The following is a 20,732-nucleotide window of genomic DNA, read 5'->3' on the forward strand; positions in this document are numbered from 1 at the left end:
TCCTCAGGTGCGGAAGCCGTACTGGGTTCGTGCAGCCCAGCGCCTCCCTCCAGGACTACATCTCCCATCGTGCCCCGCGACGCAGCACCGCCCCCTCGCCCCCCTGGGCCCCGCCTGTGCTGATTCACCGGAGCCCGGCCCGGGTGGGCCGCGGAGGGCGCGGCCCGCGCTGGGGGGAGCGGGGGGGCCGCGGGTGGCGCCGTGGGACGGGCGGCCCTCGGGATGGAGCTGCGGGACGGTGCCCACGCAGGGCAGAGACGCGCCCGCAGGCCACGCACACTCACAGCCTGGTCCCGCTCGTGGCCCAGGGGCCATTCGCAGCATGGACACGCTCGGGGCGTGGACGCTGCCACAGCCCAGGCACACCCGCGGGCTGGACTCGCACACAGAGTGGGCTCAGTGATCGCCCAGGCCCGCTGAGAGCCCACACACACCGCCCACAGCCCGTCCTCACCGTGCCCACTCATTAGCCAGGCCCACTCACGGCCCACGGTCGCTCACAGCTTGGACCCACGGGCTGGTCTCAGAGCCTGGGCACACACACAGCGTGGTCCCACTCATGGCCCTGGCCCACTCACATCCTGCTCACAGCCTGAGCCCACCCACAGTCCAAACCCCTCACAGCCCAGGCCTTCTCACAGCCAGATCCCACCCAAAACCCTGATCCACCCAAAACCCAGCCCTGCTGCCATCCTGGCCCGTGTGCCATCCCCCCGTGGACGCCCTGCCTGGGGTTGCTGTGCCTGGGGTCTCTGACACTGTGGCAGTGCTGGGCCGGGTTGTGGTGACACATCTTGGGGTGAACCCCTGCCCCCTGCTTTCCCCTGCCCCCTTTTTCCCACCATGGCCAGGGTCCTGATCCACAGGGGAGAGCGTTCCCACTGGAGATCAGCGCTGGAGAATGGGTAATGACATCCACCTTGGATAACCCATGGGATAAAAACATGTCTGCTCCAGTCATGTGGGGCTCTGCTACATGGGGAGAGACACTGGGAGTCATAAGACATCCCGCTTTCCTAAAAAGTCTATGGGTAGAGTGACACTGAGAGGAGGCTACAGCACTGCGAGAAATGAAAGCGTTTAATGGATCCGGTTTTCCTAAAGAGCCTCTGGATAAAGCGGTGCTGAGAGGATGCTGTGGCACTGGGAGAAAGAAAAGGGGTCTGATAAACAGACTGATCCCAATGGAAGCACTTTATCCTAGGTGGAGTGAGCCAGGCAGTGCTGATGCACAGATGAGCACTGTGCCACATGTCCCTGGCCCTTCCCAAAGCCACCGTCCTGGCACAGGTGCTTTGGGATGGGTGGGGATGATCTCGGAGGACTCAGCCATCCCACTTGCCAGTCCCTGTGCCCAGTGGTTTCCTTCTGAAACCTCACAGGAACCTTGGGTGGCACTGGCACATGCCAGTGTCCTCAGGGCAATGCTGTGGCTGTCCAGAGCCCATGGCCATGGTCTCACCCACGTTGGTGGTGACAAACTGGTTTGGGAATGCTGGTGGTGTTGAGCAACCCCCTTTTGGGGCAAGATCTCCATCTTTATTGTGGGTTTAGCACTGCTCTGCAAATAACAGAGAATGGCATCGCCTGGATTTGTGTAGCACAAAATCCTCCTTTGTTTACAGCTTCCGAGAGCAGAAGAAATCTCCCCCTCTGATAAACAGAACCAGAAACACGCCCGGATCCTCTCAGTTTCCTCTACAAAAATCAGATGCTGTCTCCTCGCTGGCACCCTCGGCCTCACACCCCGCAGCGCACGTGGCTCCAGAGTGAGAACAGCCTTTGTGCCCAGCCTTTGTTTACTGCCCTGGCCATCCCGAGGAGAGATCCCACAGACAAGGGCAGTTTATTCCTCTTCCCTGAGAAAGGCTCATTCATCCTCCTGAGGGGGCTCGCCGTCATCTCTGGAGAGCTCCACAGCAGGGCTCGGGGTTGTTTTTGCCCTAGTGCCAATTCTGGGAGAGGGTTTGAGTAAAAAAGTGCAGAATGCAAGAGAATATTAAAGGAGTTTTGTTCCCAAGTTCATTTATTGCTGCCATGTTTTATCAATAATCTGGAGGTATCTGTGGGACATCACCCAAGCCAAGCACGCTCAGACCTGTGAATGAATGAGAGCAGAATCCCTGCTCATCCCCTTTTGAATGATCCTATGGCATTTGGGCTGGATATATGCATCCTCTAACTTGGAAAATAAATAATATTATCCCTTGAGTACAATTCCTGGGTTCTCATGGACAATATTGAACACAAGCCCAGACCTGAAGAAATACTTTTGCACCTGGAAGATCCCCTGATTTCTCCAAATATATCAACAGTCCTAATAAAAACAGTTGCCTCTCCATACAAACCTTTGGACTCTTATCTAGTATTTTTCATAAACCTGGCACGTTCTCAGCCAGCCCAGCTCTGCCGATTTACAGTGACCCTGTTTTTGCCCCAAAACGAGCAAATACTGATTTATTTTTGTCAGAGCACCAGAGCCATAAATACATTTCCCAACGCAGATGATTTCCTTCCCCATCACAGGTCAGAACAGGATATTCATGATGCTGTAAATTCTTCAGAGTAGCAATCTGGCTGTAATATTTATCTGCAGTGAATCCAGCCCCCTTTTTGAGCTCTGATGCATAAATCAACACCCTCACAACACCTAATTCCTCTGTTGCACAGCCCACAGCAGTGGGGTGAAGGTTTGGCAGTGAATGGTCCAAGTTAGAAGGTTCTGGTGGGCAGCACAGGCAGCTGAAGGTGTTACCTGGCTGGACATCACTAAATCACCTTTTCCCACCTCTGGTGCCTGCAGACACCCCTCAGTGAGAGGCTGGGGCAGCTGCTGTGTTGGGAAATCACAATGACCCAGAGGATGTGGGTCTGTTCTGCAGATGTCCCAGAAAAACCTAATAACCTCAATTCTGTCTGCGGGATTAAAAATACTTCTCTGCGTTCAAATGTGCCACTTTGTTAATTCCTGTGGCCTGGAAGAAGAGTCTTTCTCTTTGCATTTTCTTGCCTTCCCTGCTACGTCTTGTCAATGCCTTGTGACACCATGAGGGAAGGCAGGAAATTCTCCGTGACTTGGAGGTTTGCTTGGGTGAGCTGCTGACTGCTCTGAAAATGGATCCAGAAATCCTCACCCCTCGCTTCCTGCGCGAGAGTGACCGTCATGTGCCCCTCCCCTTGTGCCTTTTCCCTCCACGTCTGCTTGTTTGGAGCCAGGGAGATGCCCAGGGAAGGGGATGCCCAGCATGGGAGATGCGTGGTGCAGGTGTCCCAGCCTGTCCCCACACCAGGGGTTGTCACCACAGTACACCAGCACACCTGCCACACCTCACAGCAACACTGACCCCACTGCTTGGTGTCTTCAGCTGCTGGGTGGCAAAGCTGTGAAGACCAGGGGACACAGGGTGGCATTTCCCAGGGCTGGTGTGTGGGCTGGGATGGGTCCCATGCCTGGGATGCTGCCCCAGGGCTCCCTGGCTGGGTGCTCACCCCAAGTCCCACTGCCCAGGCAGCTGCTGCTTGGATTGCCCTGAGGAAGGAGCTGCTTACCCAGGGGGGCACTTTTGTGACCCTTGCAGGTATGTTGGTGGAAAAACGAGCTGAGGAAACCTTTGGCTTCAGTGTCCCCTTCCCTGAGGTTGCAGGACAGTGGTGCCCTCATGTCCTCCACACTGGCCCCTTTCCCACCGTGCTGCCCTGAGCCTGGCTGTGTGACACAGCAAGGGACACATCCCAGGGGCTGTCCCCCCTTCCCCTGCACCTCCCCAGCCCCCCAGGGCGCAGCCTTGGCCCCTCCACCCTGACACAAACCAGAGCTGGGAGGGTCACACCCAACTGATCTGGGTCCCCACAAACAACAAAGTGAGCTCAGGGGTTCACCAACCTCCTGAAAACGTCCCAGAGCCTGAGGCTGCCTTACCTGGGGCAGGAGGTGCTGGGGGGGCCATGGCTGGTGGGGCTGATGACAGACCGAGGGTGCTTTGCTGGGAGTTTCCTTCCCCCTGTCTGTGGAGCTGTAGCGCTTTGTACCCAGCCTGGCCTTTCATCTCAGCCTTTCAAAGCATTTTCCAAGCCCAAATTAATTCTGCTGCAGCAGCTGCCCTCCCGTGCTGTTTAGCATAAGCTCTGTCTGGAAGCAGGGCTGCCCCTACCCCTCGGGGCTTCCAGGAATGATTTTTCCCTGGAACCACCTCAAGCTACGGAGGTGGGATGGGAGAGCATCACCCCGTGCCTCCCACTCTTCCCTACTCCCAATATCCACTAAGAACTGCAGCAATGCCCATGCCATGGCACTCTCCTCTTGGAAAATCCCCTCTCAGCCTTCTTCCCTGCCCTCGGGGAGATGTTCCCACATCAGACATATTCCTGTGTGAAGCCAGGGTGCTCTGGGATGTCCGGGTGTCACAACTTGCCCTGGGTGCTGGTGGGGAGCCGGGGGGGACCTGGGATGCAGGATCCCAGCGGGAAGGTGGGCAGGGACCATGCTGCTTCCCTGCGGGACATTAATAATTAAGCAGGCTCGTCAGGCTCAGATGGCAGCTCTTATTTAAGGAGCCGATATAAATACCGCCCAGACGGCACTTACGGAGCACCTAAAAAAAGCCCTGCCTGTCTCGGTCCCTCCAGAAGCAGCTCTGAGCTCCGAGGGGCTGGTAGGCAGCACCAGGCAAGGTGGTCACCAGTGTCCTGTGGGGACAGGGCTGCCCTGGACTCTGAGCCTGAGAGGTGGCAGCATCTGGGGCCAATACTCGGGGCACAGCCCGTGCCTCAGTTTCCCTCTGCAGCAGGGATCTGCCTCAGCCTTTCTCCTGTGCAGTAGCTCAGCAGCAGGGGTGGATGCTCAGCTCTGTGTCCTGAGTTGGTGGCATCGAGTCAGAGTTGGGGGGATCTCTGCCCACCCACTGCCCCACTCCACCAATGCCAGGGGAAAGCTGCCCCGTGTTCCAGTGGCTGCTCAGTGCCCTTTTGTGTTTGTGCTGGCAGCGAGTGACCCCCCGGCCCTGCTGTCCCCCGTGGCACAGCTACCCAGGGATCCTGCACTGGGGTCGGGGACACTCATCCCCCAAGGGCAGCTCAGTCCTCCCCTCTCCCTGCCCAGGAACACCAGGACCCCCATCCTAGAGCAGCCCCATCCCTATTGAAGGGCAGGGGGCTGGGGAGGGGCAAGCAGGGTTGGGAACTTCGACATAGCCATGACCAGGGGAGCAGCGGGACCCCCCAACCTGGACATCAACCCCCATCATCACCCTGGCCCCCAGGAGGAGGCGAGGAGCCGGAGGCGGAGGGACAGGGCTGTCACTGCGAGCCGCTTGCTGCAGTCCTGCTCGCAGGCTCTGCAGCGTGACTCAGCACAGCCTCAGCGTTCCCAGCCCCACCGCCGCGGCCTCTTCCCCCAGCCCGGGGGGAAACCACGCTCCTCACCTTCCCCCTGCCCTCCCACAGCCCCTGGCACCCCAGAGCCGCCCCACTCATCGCTGGCTGTCCCCATCCCAGGACCACCAGCGGCTCCTCCAGCCCCAGCACAGGCAGGGACCCCTCCTCCAGGGGTAAATCGAGGCTCCGAGCGATGGGGAGCAGGGTGGGGGTCAGTCTGCAGGCTCCCATCACCTCTGCTGTGCCCATGGATCCGTCTGGATTCGGCCCTTCCCGCCCAAAGCCCCATGTGGGATCAGGAGAGCTGAGCATCAGCTCCTGCTATGGCACCTCTCCAGGTGTTGGGAGAAAGGATTTGGGGTGTTTTTACCTGGGGGATGGGACTGAAAGTGATGTCAGGTCACATAGAAAAGTCTGGATATTTTTAAAACGGTTTTTTGAGCCTCACTTTTGGGGTGTTTGGAGTCTGCCAGGATCAGCTTATCCCAACATTTCTGTGCACATCCCCTCTAGCCATGACCTGGAGGTTACCGGGAGGCGAGGAGGGTGGGCAGAGAAACCAAATAGCGCTGGGCAGGGGGACCGAGAACCCCAGCTGTCCCCTCTGCCTGTCCCCACGTCCCCGGGCTCAAGGACACTGCATGGCACATCGCCACCCTCTCGTTGTGCTGTGGCTTGGGGACAGGTGTCCTCCGCTGTCACAGCAGCCCATCCACACCCCCATGGCTGCCGTGGGGCCAACAGAGCTGGGGCACCGCGGTGCCTGCGGCCAGGAGGATGCAGACGGGACTAAACCAAGCACCAGGCCGGCAGCAGAGCACCCGGGAATAGCCAGACCCCGCTCCCAGCCGCAGGGCAGCCCCTGGGCCGCGACATCGCCCTGGGAAGCGCTGCTGGCAGACAATCCCTCTCCTGCCTCTCCCCAAACGCGAGCGGCGGCAGCGAGTTGGCTTTCGCCGGCGCTCAGCAGCCCACGTGGGGAGGCTCCTGCCAGGGGAGCGACAGCAAATTAAATATTAAAAAAATAAAAAAAAAAAAAGAAAGTAGAGAGAAGGAAATGATGGATGGGAGGATTTGCAGCCGTGCCCGTGGCGGAGGGAGCCTGCAGGAGCAGCGAAGCTGGCGGTGCCCGCGGGCCGTGGCCGCGCAGCCCCGGGCAGGGCTCGGCACAGCGTGGGGAGCAGCCGTCCCCGCGGTCCCCCCGCCGCCCCGCTGCCTTCGCCAGCCGCCTAATTGCGCCAGTGACTTTGCAATTCCCAAAATAGCTGCTGGCTCCGGCGGGTGACGTCAGCGGGAGCCGCGGCGGCAGGAGCGGGGAAGGAGCGGGGAAGGAGCGGGGAAGGAGCGGGGAAGGAGCGGGGAAGGAGCGGGGAAGGAGGACGCTGCCGGCGCTGGGGTGTGGCGAGAGGCTCCTGCACCCGCCGCGGTGACCTCGGCACCCGGGGCCACGCTCGCAAGGGAACGGGGCTTGCGGTGCCGCGGGGATGCCGCAGGGAGTGCAGGTCCTCTCTCATCCCATCGCAGGAGGAGGTGGTCCGGGGCTGTCCCTGTCCTGCATCCCTGCCACTTGGGTGTCCGCATCCCCAGCACCTCTGGGGGCCGGCTGCCCCGGGGAGAGGCAAATCTCGGTGCCCCCACGGGGTGAGGAATGCCCCTCCAGCCAGGGCAGCCGGGCCCCTACAGCTCCCCGAGGGTGTCAAGGGGTGAGCCAGGGAAACTGAGTCACGTCGGAGGATGCAGAGGCAGCAAGGAGGGCAGGGGAGGACGCAGTGAGCTGGGGAGGCCAAGGTCACCCAGGTGGTGCTGGGAGCAGCAGAGCCAGGGATGCTCCCGGCGCAGGGCTGCCTCCGGCACTGACTCACCCTGCACCGGATAGCGCCCAGCTCCTCCGGTTACAGGCACAGACGGGATTGCCTTAACGGGGCACGGCGGTGGCAGGGCTGGCCCAGCCCAGGAAGGGCACCCCTGGGACCGGGCACTGACCCACGGGCCCCTCCTGCCGTCCCTGCAGTCTGCAGCCTCCCCACCACGAGCAGGGCATCCTCCAGCACATCCCAGCCAGAAGCACTGCTTGTACTGGTCTTATACTGGTCCCAGAATGGATTGCCCATCCCTCGCAGCACAACTGGGGGAGGATTTAATCGTGAGTGTCCCCTCACCTGCCCCGGTTCCCGGGCAGCAGAGCTCCTGACCCCCACACCAGCGCCCAGCCAGAGGCCAGCTTATTATTCTAGAACGTGGCAAAATAATTAAAGCCTCCTCCATTTCCCCTTGCTCATTTGTGCTCCTTCAGCCTGGATTAATGGGTCTCTTCTCCCCAGCACAGACTCATTCCTTATTCCTAATAGCCCATAAATCCCAGCCTCAAAATAACCCCAGCTTTTGCCTGGACCTGCTGAAATATTTATTCTCTCCTCCCTGCTACCCCCCACACCATTCCCCTCTCCAGGGATGGGGAGAGGAACTAATCGATGACATCGACCGGTGTGGAGCTGCAGCTGCTCTGGGCGCCGGGAAACAGCTGACGTCGGCAGGAGGATGGGAGCTGGGCAGGAACTCGGCTTCTCCCGGCTCCCACGCAGCCGCTGCAGCCTGGCTGTGGTCCCGTGGTGGGATGCTCTCGCACTCTTGGCACCCCCCACGCTGCTGCCCTGCTCCAGAGCATCCTCTGTGCTGCTACCGAGCTCCAGAGCATCCTCTGTGCTGCCATCCTGCTGCAGAGCATTCCCTGTGCTGCTACCCTGCTCCAGAGCATCCTCTGTGCTGCTACCGAGCTCCAGAGCATTCCTTGTGCTGCCATCCTGCTGCAGAGCCAGCAGTTCCATCCCCCTGTTCCTTGCCCCGGGGCTTCCCCTCGCCGGTACCCTGCTCCCAGCCTGCCTGCCACTCCCTGCTCCCAGAGGAACAGGAGATGATGCTCAGCTTGGCTGTGGAGTGTCTGGGGGGGATCCCTGTGGATCCCAGCCCATCCCAAGCTGGCTGCAGGAGAAAAGTCTGGAAGACGAGGGAGGCAGCTGCTGCCTTTCCTGGCTGGAAACCCTTTGCTTGCCGGATTGTAGGCTGTGAAAGGGAGAAACTCCAGGATACCAGGGTCTGCTCTCCCCAGCTCAAGGCAAGAGGAGCAGGAAGTGGTGTAACACCAAAAACCAGCCCAGCTTTGCCAGGTCAAGGCGTAATCCTCGAGAAAAACAGGGAAAACCCATCCAGCCTTTCTTATCTTCCTCCCTGTGACTCTCCAAGAGGCTGCAGCTTTCAGAGCAGCTCCTGGCCACCAGCTCCACTCCCATCTCCTATAGCCACAGGGAGGGGACAGCAAAGCTGGAGGAGCCCACAGCACCCTCTGACCCATCCCCAGCTGGTGTGGGCTGTGGGGATGGCCTGGGAGCTGCTGGGGACAGCTCTGTCACACTCCTGCTCCCAGCAGGACCCAGGCATTGCCCAGCTGTCCTGGAAGCAGGAGGTGAGACGGGAAGTGAGAGGGCAGTGGAGCGTGCAGGGCCTGGGAGCACAGGGAAAGGAGGATTTTGCTCACACACCACCTCCCTGCCCTCTCCCAGGGCACCAGCAAGCCCTTGTCCAGCTGTGCCACCCACAGCCTGACTGGAAGATGCTTCCATGCCTCAGTTTCCCCACTGAGGGAAAGCTGGACTGGGATCCAAGCGCTGGCAAAGCTCTGTCCATGGGCAGTAGAAGAGAAGCAGCCAACAGGAGCCTGAGCATGGGGCCAGGGCCACCCCACAGCTCAGGTGACTGCCAAATCCCACAGGGAACAAACCCAAAGCTGGAGCCAACCTCAACCTCTGAGCCTGAAGGGCATCAGGCTTGTACCCCCAGATCTGGGGTGGGGAAAGGTCCAAGCTGAGCTCTCAGCTGGGTGAGAATTAACGATTTCTTGGGGGTCAGCCAGGGATTTGGGCCAATTTTTGGCAAGAACTGAGATCTTTCCTCCAGGTTTGGGGCATCCCCTCTTCTCCAGGCATTTGCTTTTACCCAGGGCTTTGAGGGGATGACAGGAAAACAAATCAGTTCTCAGAGCACTTTCAAAGGGCTTTTATGTATTCACAAAAACAAACCCAAACACATATAAGAAAAAAAAAGTGAAAACCAAAAAAAACCCAACCCAGGAATATGCACAGTCTCTTATCAACAAAAGAATTGCACAGAGGAGTGAGTTTTGCGCCACTGCAGGAGCCCTTCCCCACCCTTGAACCCCGTCCATGAGAACACGGAGATAATTTTCCCAGGGTCCCAGAAGGAATCAAACACTTGGTGGTGAAGGTGACTGGTGCTGCAGCCTGGGTCTTTCCACCTGAGCTGGGAGGAAAACAACCTTTATACCCCAAAGGCACGGCACTGGGGAAGGAGCAGGCTCCTGGGTCCCTTTCCTTGCTCTGGGAAGGGATTTGGGGTCTTCCCTATGGTTTTCCATCTGTTTGTATCCTGCCTGCCAGCTCCCTGCCTGCCCTGGGCACCTCAGAGCATGGAGCTTTTGGGACAGAGCAGACAAAACCAGCACGTCTGTATGGCACAGGATGGAGAAGGGTGGGGGGACTGCAGGGAGCCCCATCCTTTCCCACTCCCCAGGAGGCTTTTTGGGCATGGACTGGCTGTGCTGAAGCACCCCAGGAAGGGAAATCTCATCTGAGCTCTCCTAAACCCCACAGTGTTTGCAGAAGGAACAGGTGAAACGGGTGCAAGGATTTCAGATGGCGTGAGATCCAACGCCTGCATTTTTGCTGCATGGAAATGGGGGAGAAATTGGTATTTCTGGTGCCAAAATGGGAAGAAAAAGCTGGTATTGGGATTGCTGGAGGGCTTGAAAAGCAAATTGCAGAACAACAGTAGCTCACTGCAGTGCCGCTGGAGCATCCTGGTGTGATTTCAGCCTCCTTTTTACATTTTCTCAGTATAATTTAACATCATTTTCACAGCAGAAAATCCATTTTTCTCTCCTCATATCTTTAAAAAAAAATGGCTGAAACCAGCCAGATTTCACATCAGAAGCAGTTTTGTTTTTCCAAGGGGCAGTCTGGGGCGTGGAAGGGGGGAAGTTTCACCCACTACTTCAGGAGCTGAGGAGAACCCTGTCCTCACCCAAATCCTCCCATCCTCAGAGCCCAAACGTGCACGAGGCCAGCGCAGGGAGTGTGTCCAGAGCAGCACCAAGGGTTCAGCCCCTCTCTGTGGGATTGCCACCAGTTCCCAGCAGCATCCCTGTCCCCCCTTACCTACGGGAGGGTCATAGGATGTCACAGACAGCACCGGCATCCTCGGAGTGGTCGCAGTTGTGCACGTCCCAGCGGATGTGGGAGCAGCGCAGCAGCGAGGGCTCGTGGCCCTTGCACTTGAGGTTGTCGAGGAAGATGTAGCCGGTGCCTTGGCCGTAGCGTGCCTCCCCCCAGGCTGCCACAGCGTGGCCACAGCCCAGCTGCCTGCACACCACCCTGGCGTCCCGCAGGTCCCAGGCGTCGTCACACACCGTGCCCCACTGGGACAGGTAGAACATCTCCACGCGCCCCTCGCACCGGTGGCTGCCGTTCACCAGGCGCAGGGATCCTGTGGATGGGATGGGGTGAAACAGCCTCTGCCCATGCCCAGCACTGTGTCCCGCTCTCCCTGCCTGCCCTGGGTTCAGCCCAGAGCTCTCCTACTACCCTTGCACAGCCAGGAGCAGAGGGGTGACCACCTGCCAGGGCTGGGGGTGACCCTCAGAGCATCGTGGTGGATGTTAAGTTGGAGGAACAGACAACCACCTCTGTTCCCAGCTCTGGCCCTTTGGTCCATCACCTCCTCTGCCCACCCTGAGGTACGTCACTTCTGTCTGAACCAGCCTTGGGGCCACCAGGAGATGCTGTGGCTTAAGAATGTCATCAGTTTTTCCCCCCTCCCACGGACCGCCAGATTTTGTGCCTCTGCCTGAGCCACTTCTTTTTCCACCCTGTGCCGCCATGGAGTATCCCCAGGGCTGGCACTGTGTCCCCAGGTGACACCCCAGCACCTACCCTCCTTGGGACGAGTCAGGGCCAAGGTGGTGGTTGTAGCAGTGGCTTCTTGGAAATGGTCTTCAGTGTCATCAGCACCTGGTGGAGTAGAGGAGAGGTGGGAAAAGTGACCCAAGGGAAAGGGTGGGGTCAGAGCCCCCCCAGCAGTGGTGTGGGATGACTGTGGATGGTTGTCCCCCATCAAAACCTGTGGATTTCATTCTTCACCCACAACCCCACTCGGGTGACCCCATTTCCCACAGCCAGCCTGAGCGTGGCCGAGATCCTCCTCACATCCATTCTCCCGTTGACTTTCCCACTGAGCTGGGCTTCACCGGACACCTGCAGACGCCCCTCTCTCACCTCGGCAGATGACCCCGGCGTCCTCGTGGTGGCCGCAGTTGTGCTGTCCCCATCCCAGGTGGAAGCAGTCGGCCAGGCGCGCCTCGCCGCCGCCGCAGCCCACGTTATCCAGCAGCACGGGCCCGCTGCCGTAGCCGAAGGAGCCGAGCACGGTGGCGGCGAGGGCGGTGCCGCAGCCCAGCTGCCGGCAAACCACCTGGGCGTCGGGGAAGTCCCAGTCGTCGTCGCAGACGGTGCCCCAGGTGCCGCGGTGCCGCACCTCCACCCGCCCGCGGCAGCTCCCGTTCCCGTTCGCCAGCCGCAAGCCGCCACCTGCGTGGCACGACGCCGGGGGGACCGGGGCTCCACAGGGCGTCCGGTGTCCCCTGCTGACCCTCCGAGGGCGTGGGGTGAGCCCCCGGGTTCTGGGGTAAGCCCTGAGCACGTTGGGTGCAACCCCCTGGGGATGTGGGGCAAACCCCTGTGGGCGTGGGGTGAGCTTTTGGGTTATGGGGTGACCGTATCAACTGAGCCCCTGGGGACACAGGGTGAGTCCTGATGGTGTGGGGTGACACTGGCTACAGGGGTGATTCCCAAGCATCATGGGGTGAGCACGGTGAGCATGGAGCAATCCCTGGAGATGCTGGATGAACCCTTGAGCGTCATGGGGTGAGCATGGAGTAAACCCCGAGGATGTGGTGTGAGCCCTGAGGATGGCAGATAATTGCTGGGGCATGGATTGAGCACTCGGAACACGGGGTGACCTTTGGGGACATGGAAGGAGCCCTGGGGGCATGGGGTGATGGAGTGACTCCCCCAGGGACGTGGACCCCCGTGCAGGACTAGCAGCAGCTGCACACTTACTTTCCTGCTCCATGGTCGGGAGCGTGGTGGTGACCACCTCGGTGGCCTGGGAGGGCTGGTCCCTGCTGTCTGTCACTGCTGGGACAAGCGTGGGGACGTGTGGGCATTGGGGGCTCCAGATCCAGCACCCGCTGCCCCTGCTCCAGTCAGTGCCAGTGCCCACCAGCACCCTGGCTGCCCCCTGGCAAGACCCTGCCATGGGCAATGTCACCCCCCAAGCATCATGACAGGACCCCAGGGTGGCCAGGCCGGGTCACAAGAGGACACAGAGGGCACAGCTTCCCCCCCAAGATGAGTGACTGCCAAACTCCTACCTGTGGCCGTGGCTGTGAGCGTCTCCTCAGAGTCCAGGGCTACCGAGGTGGTGAATGATGTGATGGTGGATGTGTCCAGCCCTGTGGTGACACAGAGGGACAGAGGTGACACCTGGGAGGTTTATCATCAGGATTCATTACCTTTTATGTCTCATTATCCCCTGCTCCTCTGAGCAAGGTCTGGGCGTGGTGGTGCCATCGACTTTGTGCCCAGAGGAGGTGCCAGAGGGGATGGGGAATGTTTAGAAAGGAAAGGACCAGCCTGAAAAAATTGTCCCTTTTGTCCTACATCATCCCCTTTGTCCATTAATAGTGGGAAAGGGAAAGCACTGGCACTTACTGCTCCCGTCATTAGCCATGATAATGAGGGAATTCAGGGGGATTATTAACATTATAAACAGTAATCAGTGGAGAATGGCAGGAATACATCATTTCAGGAGGGGAAGGGGAGGCAGGCTGGGCCTGGCGCTGTGCCCGGCCCTGGCAGCCGCTCTCTCCTTCCGGACTCGGGCAGCTTGTTTTCCAGCCAACAGAGCAGGGAAATGGCAGAGGGAAATGGCAGGATGGCAGATGCATTTCCTCTGCAAATCACCACCCCGGCTGTGCTCCGGGCTCTTGGCATGGGGTTGCTACACCGGAGAACCGGGATGAGGGTGGATAAGGAACAAGGATGCTCCCACAGCGCAGACCCCAGTCCCTGCCCAGCCTTGGGCATCTCAGCATCTCTCTGAGGCCATTTCTGCTTGGAGAACAGGATGTCCCTGGGTTTTTCCCCACTCTGAGGGCGATGCCCTGCCCAGTACCTGTGCAGATGACCCCAGCATCCTCGTGGTGGCCGCAGTTATGGATGCCCCAGCCGAGGCTGTAGCAGGCAGACAGGAAGGGCTCGCTGCCGTCGCAGTTGACGTTGTCCAGGAGGATACGTCCTGTTCCATAGCCAAAATAGGCATTGCTCTTGTAATCCAGGGCTTGCCCACAGCCCAGCTGCTTGCAGACCACGCTGGCGTCGCTCAGGCCCCAGTCATCATCGCAGACGGTGCCCCAGTTCCCGCGGTAGAAGATCTCCACCCGGCCCTGGCAGGTGTCGGGGCCGCTCACCAGGCGGATGCTGCCGTCACCTGGAGGGTGGCAGCAAGAGGTGAGAAGGATGTGGTGTCTCTGCACGTGGCACAGCGATGCCACCGTGCCCAGCCCCTGCTGTGCCCGTGTTGGCAAAGGAAATGAGTGAGAAAGAGCAGGGAAGGGGTGAAGCTTTATGGAAATGGGGCTCGGGAACCTTGGGAACCTCTGGGCCAGGGTGTGGCCATGGCCAGCACAATGATGAGGTCTGGGGGTCTGCACCTCAGGGCTGGATGGTTGGGAGGCTTCAAGAGGGGCAGCAGGTGACAGAAGGGGACACTGCCCTCAGGCAGGATGTCCCCCCTGCAATGACAGCTTACTTTCCCCGTCCTGTACCGAGGCCGTGAGGGTCCTGGTGGTCGGTCCTTCGCTGACTTGCGTGGGTGAGAACTCTGCAAAGGGAAGCAGAGGTGGCACCTGCTGCTGCTCCACCCTGAAGCTGGAGGGATCCCCCCGCCCCACTGCTCCAGGAGGGTCTGCACCAAACCAGCCCCAGCTGAAAACAGAGGGGTTTGCAGCTGCACGGCCCTGCCCAGAGCTCTCTGCCAACACCTCCAGCCTCTCTTCTGCCCTCAGACCCAGCTCCCCACCTCTTTTTTCACTCCTTCCACCTCTCCTCTCCAACAATGACATGATTCAGTTTCCCACCCAATCCACAGCCTCTGTGCTCTGGTTGCTGTTGGTACGACCTACCAGCCAACCCAGCCTCCCTGCCTTTCCATCCCTCCTTTTTCCAAGCCCTGCTTCTGCAGGATGTGGGGATTCACGGAGCAGCTGCTCCAGGTCTGCACAGCCTCATTTTCACAGCTCACTGATGCCTGGCTGATGAGCAAACCTTGCACAGCGAGGGAGGAACGTGTGTGGGGTACACAAGGGTCGTCAAGGAGCCGTTCCACTTTCACTTGCCAAGTTCAAACACTTTCCACTGCTTTTCTCACCTTTAGGAACATCTCCTACTGAAAAGCTCAGCAATCAAAGAAACACAAGTCAAAAGGGGAAAGAGCAGTTGGGCAGCAACGACTCAGAGGCAGGAGTGTGGGTGGGCGTGTGCTCTTTCCCCAGGGATCATAGTGGAGAGAGCACAAAGTCCCTGAGCTGGGAGAGACAAGGAGCACTAAACAGGCTGGCCACCTTATGGAGCACCGGCCTGTGGAGCTGGGAGGTGACCTGGATTGAGGAGAGGGGTGAAAGGAGGCTGCAGAGGATTTCTGGCTGACCCAGGTCAGAGGAACAGGCTCTGAGATAAGACTCTTGGGCTCCACCAAGGCCCCTGCAGCCCTCAAGTCTTGCACTCCACAGGAACCCCCTGCTCTCCTTGCCCCCAAGGAACACAACCTCTTTACCATTGCACACAACAGCCACGTCCTCATAGTGGTAGCAGTTGTGGATGCCCCAGCCGTGGCTCCAGCACTCGCTCAGGGCTGCCTCCCAGCCCTTGCAGTCCACATTGTCCAGGAAGATGGGCCCACTCCCCTGGCCAAAGGTCATGGCAGCTGGCAGGGTGATGGCATGGCCACAGCCCAGCTGGCGACACACCACGTTGGCATCCACGATGTCCCAGTCGTCGTCGCACACCGTCCCCCAGGAGCCGTTGTAGAGGATCTCCACTCGCCCCTGGCACCGGCTGGGCCCATTGGTGAGACGGATCTCTGGGAAGATGGGAACAGAGAGGTCCTTCAGCAGGCAGTGGGCCGTGGGGAGTAAATCTACATCAAACTCCTGCTCCTTATATAAAATCCTGCCCCTTCTCTGTAGCACATGGCAGTTGTTGGCTTGGTGCTGCCCACCTGCTGGTGGGATGTGGGCTCCCCTTCGTCTGCTGGCAGCAGTGGCTGTGGAGACACAGCACATCTCAATCCAGGAATGAGATGCACCATCACCAAGGTCAGGCTGGATGGTGATTTGGACAGCCTGCTCTAGTGGAAGGTGTCTCTGCCCATGGCAGGGGGTGAAATGAGATGGTTTTTAAGGTGCCTTCCCAGCCAAAGCATTCTGTGGCTCTTGTGATGCTCCCATGTCACCTGCTAATGGGCAAAAGCAGACATGTGGCACCACATGTTGACATACAACAGGTGACAAGTGACAGGATGCAATGAGCAAATTCTTATTAGCCTCAATGAATGCATCCAGAGCTGGTCCCACATGAGAGCAAGTGGGATGGAGATGATCTCTCAAGCTGCTGGTGATGGGGACAAGGCGTGGAAATGTCCGAGGTCTACCACACCAAGGGAATTATTTACACGTGTGTGATGCATGGCACAGGGACAGGGACTCAGCAGGAGGTGCCAGAAATTCTCCTCTCGGGTTAATTAGTGGAATAAGGATAACAAAGAATCTTTATTTCCTTTCTGTAAAAGAAGTTTAGCTTCTTCTTGCTGCTTTTTGTTCCAAATCAATATCTTTCCTTTTAAAACTTCTCCAAATCCCTTCTTTTACCTAAAAAATGCATTTTTCAGCTACAATACTTCCTGGAGAAAAGTAACTTTAAGAGAAGAATCTCACCTGGGAATGGCAATATCTCGGGCTCAGAGGTGGTGCCTGCAAGGGAGAAGAGAAAGGATCAGCTCTCCCCAGAGAGGAGGAGGTGCAGCTTGGAGAGTGGTGGCAGCAGGAGTGGGATGGGATGTGATGAGTGTGGTGGGGACTGGCAGGACCCAGCAGCCCTTGGACCCTTTCCTGCAAAGTCCTGGTATTTCTAGGGGAAAAAATGAACACACTTCCCCAAGGCATGACTTCCTCTGCTTCACAGGAGAGGAAACTGAGGCAGCATATGAGTGACTGTGACTCTGGTGGGACTGTGCTTGAAGCCCAAAGTGACACATGTGTGACCCTGATAAGCCCAGCAGAAGCCACTCCACGTGAGTCTTGTCTTGGGCCAGGTCTTGGGGACATTTTTTGTCCATCCCTGGCTCCGTTGCTGCCTTGCTGTGGGCCCTGGGGGCAGTTCCTGAATTCTCCTGCCCCATCACCCACATTGAAAACTTGGGTGGTGAAGTGAGAACAAGGAAAATCAATCTTGCCCATCTTGAGAAACCCACTGGAGATCTCCTGATGGAAGATGCTGCACCCTTAAATTATGTGCATTTTAATTGAGTTTTTTCTTTTATTTCCCCAATGAAATCCACTTTTTGGAAGCTCCATAATTAAATGCAAGTACCAACACACCTGCTGATGGGGTCCAGCCACCTTAGGGGGTGAACAAACCTCATCCAGAGGGAGGTGAGCACTTGAAGGCTGCAGGATGTGTCCCCCTCCCACAGTCTGGGCATTATTTGGGCACAAAATCCCTCTCAGCCCCAGTGCTGAGTGATGTGGGATCCTCTCATGTTGCCAGCATGGGTCATTGAGGGCTCCAGCTTGTCCAGAAGGCCACAACAACATGATCATGTTGCCCTGGGGGACAGTGATTGGGGATGGGTGGCTTGACCTCGTAGACATCCCACTCCACAACGCTTGTCCGATGCTGGAGCCCAGCACAGATCTCCCTGGGCATTTGAGGTGTCCTGAGCTTGAGGCTCTGGCTGCAGAACCCTCTCCCATGGGCATCACCTTCCAAAATCCTTCCAAACTTAGCGGAAGGTGTCGCTGCCCACAGCAGGAGTTTGGAAAAAGATGAGCTTTCAGGTGGCTTCCAACCCAAACCATTCCGTGATTCTGTGATGCCTCTGTGCTAATTGCAGCAGCCAGGGGCTGATCAGCACCCGTGGTACCTCCGTGGCCTCTTTTCCTCCCACTGCCTCGGACCAGCCCTGTCCTGCTTCACGCTCAGCCTACCAGCAGTGACGTGAAGGTCAATCCCAGCCGCTCCGGAGGCGGATGTCACTGCCGTGAGAAGCAGTGTGAGCCTGGGGGGACAGTGGAGCAGATGAACCCACCTCCCTTTTCCTTGCTAGGACGTTGCCTGGGAGACCATTAAGTCAGCCAGAAATCAGGGCTGTCAAAGAAAGACCTAGAAGCCCCAAGAGAAAGGAGAATAAGGCAACTGTCTGGTTGTGTCCATGACTTAGCGGGGATGCTGGGATGAACAGCAGCAGCTCCAGCGTGGTCAGTGCTCCTGCCCTACACAGCTGGACCAGGCATGGGAAGGGATGCTGTGATTCCAGCAAGAATTGGGGATTACACAGGTGCAGAGAGGCTCTGCAGGAGAGGACAGGGAAGGATACAGCAGCCCCGTGGGCTGGACAACAAGGTAGAGATAATTCAGCTCACACCTGCATCAAAAATGGGGAGACGCAAGGGTTTCTAGGAAGAGTGTTTGATCCTGGTTTGTATTGATTTTTAACACCTAGCCCACTCCAATGCCGAAAAAGCAGTGGATGAAAAGGACATTGATAAATATTCATCCCCCTTTAAGTCAAAATCAAAGCCCTGAAATATTCATTTAAGAGCATCCTCCAGCAAAGTCAGGAGAGATCTGAAAAGAATACGCCTGGTGTGTCTACAATAATGAGGAGCGAGGGGGAAGCTGTCTTTTTTGAGAAGAGATAGAACCCTCCATGTTTCTCTGATCCAGCTTCACAAAGCCAAAAGAAAAAGGGAAACTGCTCGAGTAAACACCGCTGCTAAACAAAACCACCAAATGGGAGGACAAATGGCCCTTCGTTAGCGGCTAATCTGTGCCCATTAATGACGAGAACCAGAAGAGCCAGGCGATGCAGGGGACAGCGACAGAGCCACCAGGGCCACCCCAGGGTCCCCACACCCGGATTGTGGGCCAGGATGCTGCCGCAGCATCCCGAGGGGGAAGGAAAGCACCAGCTGAGGAGGTGGGAAGGTAAAACCCGATTTAACTCGATTAGGATGTCTGACTACAGCTGAATTCCCAGTTTTCTGGCTGGCCGTGCCTTGACACGGGTTTGTTGAGGCAGGAATGCGTTCCCCACCTCCTGGCTGTAATTATTACATGGAGAGAGTCACACTGGGATAGCTATGCTGCCACAGCACTCGTGTGGGACCACGTTACAGAGTGGGAATGGCTTTTCCCAGGTCTATTTAAATGCTTTCCATTCTGGCTGGACAGTGCCTGCCAGAAATTGGGACTGCTGTCCTCAGGGGATGGGTGCTCATTCCACCCGTTTCCTTGGCAGGATTGGTCCCACAGGTCCTAGGGAGCAACTCCAGGAGCATCCCTTGGCCATCAGCATCTTCCCAGAACTGCTCTGTCACCAGTGCTGGCAGCTGCCTGCCCCATTCCCCTGCCTGTCCTGAGCATTGGGCTTGCTGTCACAGCCAGGTCACGGTGGGACGTAAGAGCTGAACTTGCTCCCTCCGTCCCACACCACAATAATCCTGTGCCTGGAGAAAATCTTCCCACAAATCTGAGATGGTGGTGCCTAAAACCCCACCCACTGTCGCAGGCAGGAGCTCACCGGTGGGGCTGAGGAGGACGAGGAGGATGAGGAGCGTGGCTGGCATCAAGGAGAGGGGCAGCACCTCGATGTCCGACCTCCTTGTGCCGTGCCGGGTGTCTGGGCAGGGAGCGAGTGTCATTGCTGCTTGTCAGCCCTCCTGCAGGTGAATTTCCAGAGGACACTTCCCTGAAACATGCAGGCAGCAGTGTTAGTGGTGGTGGCCAGGAGAGCCTGTGGTCACCAAGGGCCATGCAGGACCTGTGAATATGTCCCTCCTCAATATTTCCAGGAACAGTGACCAGGAGACACATGAAAAGTAATTCCAGCTGGATTCATTGAAAACAAGAGATTTTTTTTGTGTGTGTGGCAAGATGAAGCTGAAGTGCCGTATCCCACCTGCAAGATAGAACTCAGCAACAGGGAACGTCAGCAGAAAATGAGGAAGAGATTAAATATCTTAAGATTCCGTTTCCCCCTCATTGCTCACTGCCGAAGGGGTGGATTGGGTGGGTTTCCAGCTCTGTCTCACTCGCAGGCTGTCCGGGAGGGGGATGAGTGCTGGTCCTGCTGGCCGGGACACCTCTGGGAGCCCAGCCCCACATCCCCGCGGTGCCAGCAGCCGGGCTGGAGGCAGCGTGCGCTGGGGGAGCAGTGCCATCGTGAGGATGCTCCCGCACGCCGCCTCCCAAGCCGGGCTGCCAGGCTTAGCTCCGCGGAGCCCTAAAATTAGTTCCTCCAGCCCGCGCGGGGCACACCAACTCCTGAAGGGATGCACAACGACTGCTACCTCTTCAGGCAACCACCGGTGGTCAGAAACTTGGGAAAGCTCATTGAAATCCACTGTACCAGTGACTAACCCCTCCTTCCCGTGGAAACCCCTCATCCAGCCTTTTGCTGCTCCTGGTTTTCCCATGTGGAGGCATGGGATGAGAAGAGCTCCCAGGTGGGACCGTGTGCTGGTGTCCACCCAGCCAAGGCCCCTTCAGACCATGGGTTGGGGGGCTCCAGAGCCTCCAGACCAAGGCTTGGGTTTCATTGCCTGCACTGGGAAGAGATGATGGTGGACCAAAGCGTTTTCTGTGCAGCAGCAAGAGGTGACGGAGGTGCAGGAAGGAGCCGGCGTGGATGGGACACAGCCCCGTTCCATCTCCCTGATCTCTGCTGACCAAGCCTCTGGAGGAGACTCACCAGCGGACAGACAGCTCACTGATGGGGGCTGAAAACCAATCTACTCGCTGAGGTGCTGGCTTTCAATACTCCATTCATCCCTCCTGAAGCACCGAATAATGTCGCCTTTTGTCCCACGGGCCCTCCCCTCCGTGCAGCGGGGCAGGGCTGACAGACGGCCCCTCCGCCGCCCTGGCCCGGCCAAACCCCGGCATCGCGTC

At 58.1% G+C, this 20,732-nt stretch overlaps 1 protein-coding gene across 1 annotated transcript; it reads right to left on the reverse strand.

Annotated features, from left to right (window-relative positions):
• Positions 1-10,612: 10,612 nt before the first annotated feature.
• Positions 10,613-19,483, reverse strand: SSC4D (scavenger receptor cysteine rich family member with 4 domains). Its single transcript, XM_088066265.1, has 10 exons — positions 19,363-19,483; positions 16,496-16,531; positions 15,337-15,642; positions 14,314-14,385; positions 13,678-13,992; positions 12,875-12,955; positions 12,561-12,638; positions 11,718-12,029; positions 11,376-11,453; positions 10,613-10,929 (listed from the first exon to the last, which is right to left on the reverse strand). The coding sequence occupies exons 1-10, from the start codon at positions 19,481-19,483 to the stop codon at positions 10,613-10,615; spliced, it is 1,716 nt and encodes a 571-aa protein (XP_087922391.1).
• Positions 19,484-20,732: the final 1,249 nt, after the last annotated feature.

This window comes from Pseudopodoces humilis, chromosome 23 (assembly GCF_049639895.1).
Source record: "Pseudopodoces humilis isolate 2021_Gansu_Grassland_sample_001 chromosome 23, ASM4963989v1, whole genome shotgun sequence".
NCBI classification, from domain to species: Eukaryota; Metazoa; Chordata; class Aves; order Passeriformes; family Paridae; genus Pseudopodoces; species Pseudopodoces humilis.

What these genes read in the sequence shown, in the direction of transcription:
- SSC4D (XM_088066265.1), bottom strand. Translation starts at nt 19,483, where the DNA reads ATGACACTCGCTCCCTGCCCAGACACCCGGCACGGCACAAGGAGGTCG. An exon ending in CTCGGTACAGGACGGGGAAA is followed by an intron (nt 13,993 to 14,313) that starts GTAAGCTGTCAT and finishes GCCACCCTCCAG; the next exon opens with GTGACGGCAGCATCCGCCTG. An exon ending in TGCTGGGGTCATCTGCACAG is followed by an intron (nt 12,956 to 13,677) that starts GTACTGGGCAGG and finishes GTGTCACCACAG; the next exon opens with GGCTGGACACATCCACCATC.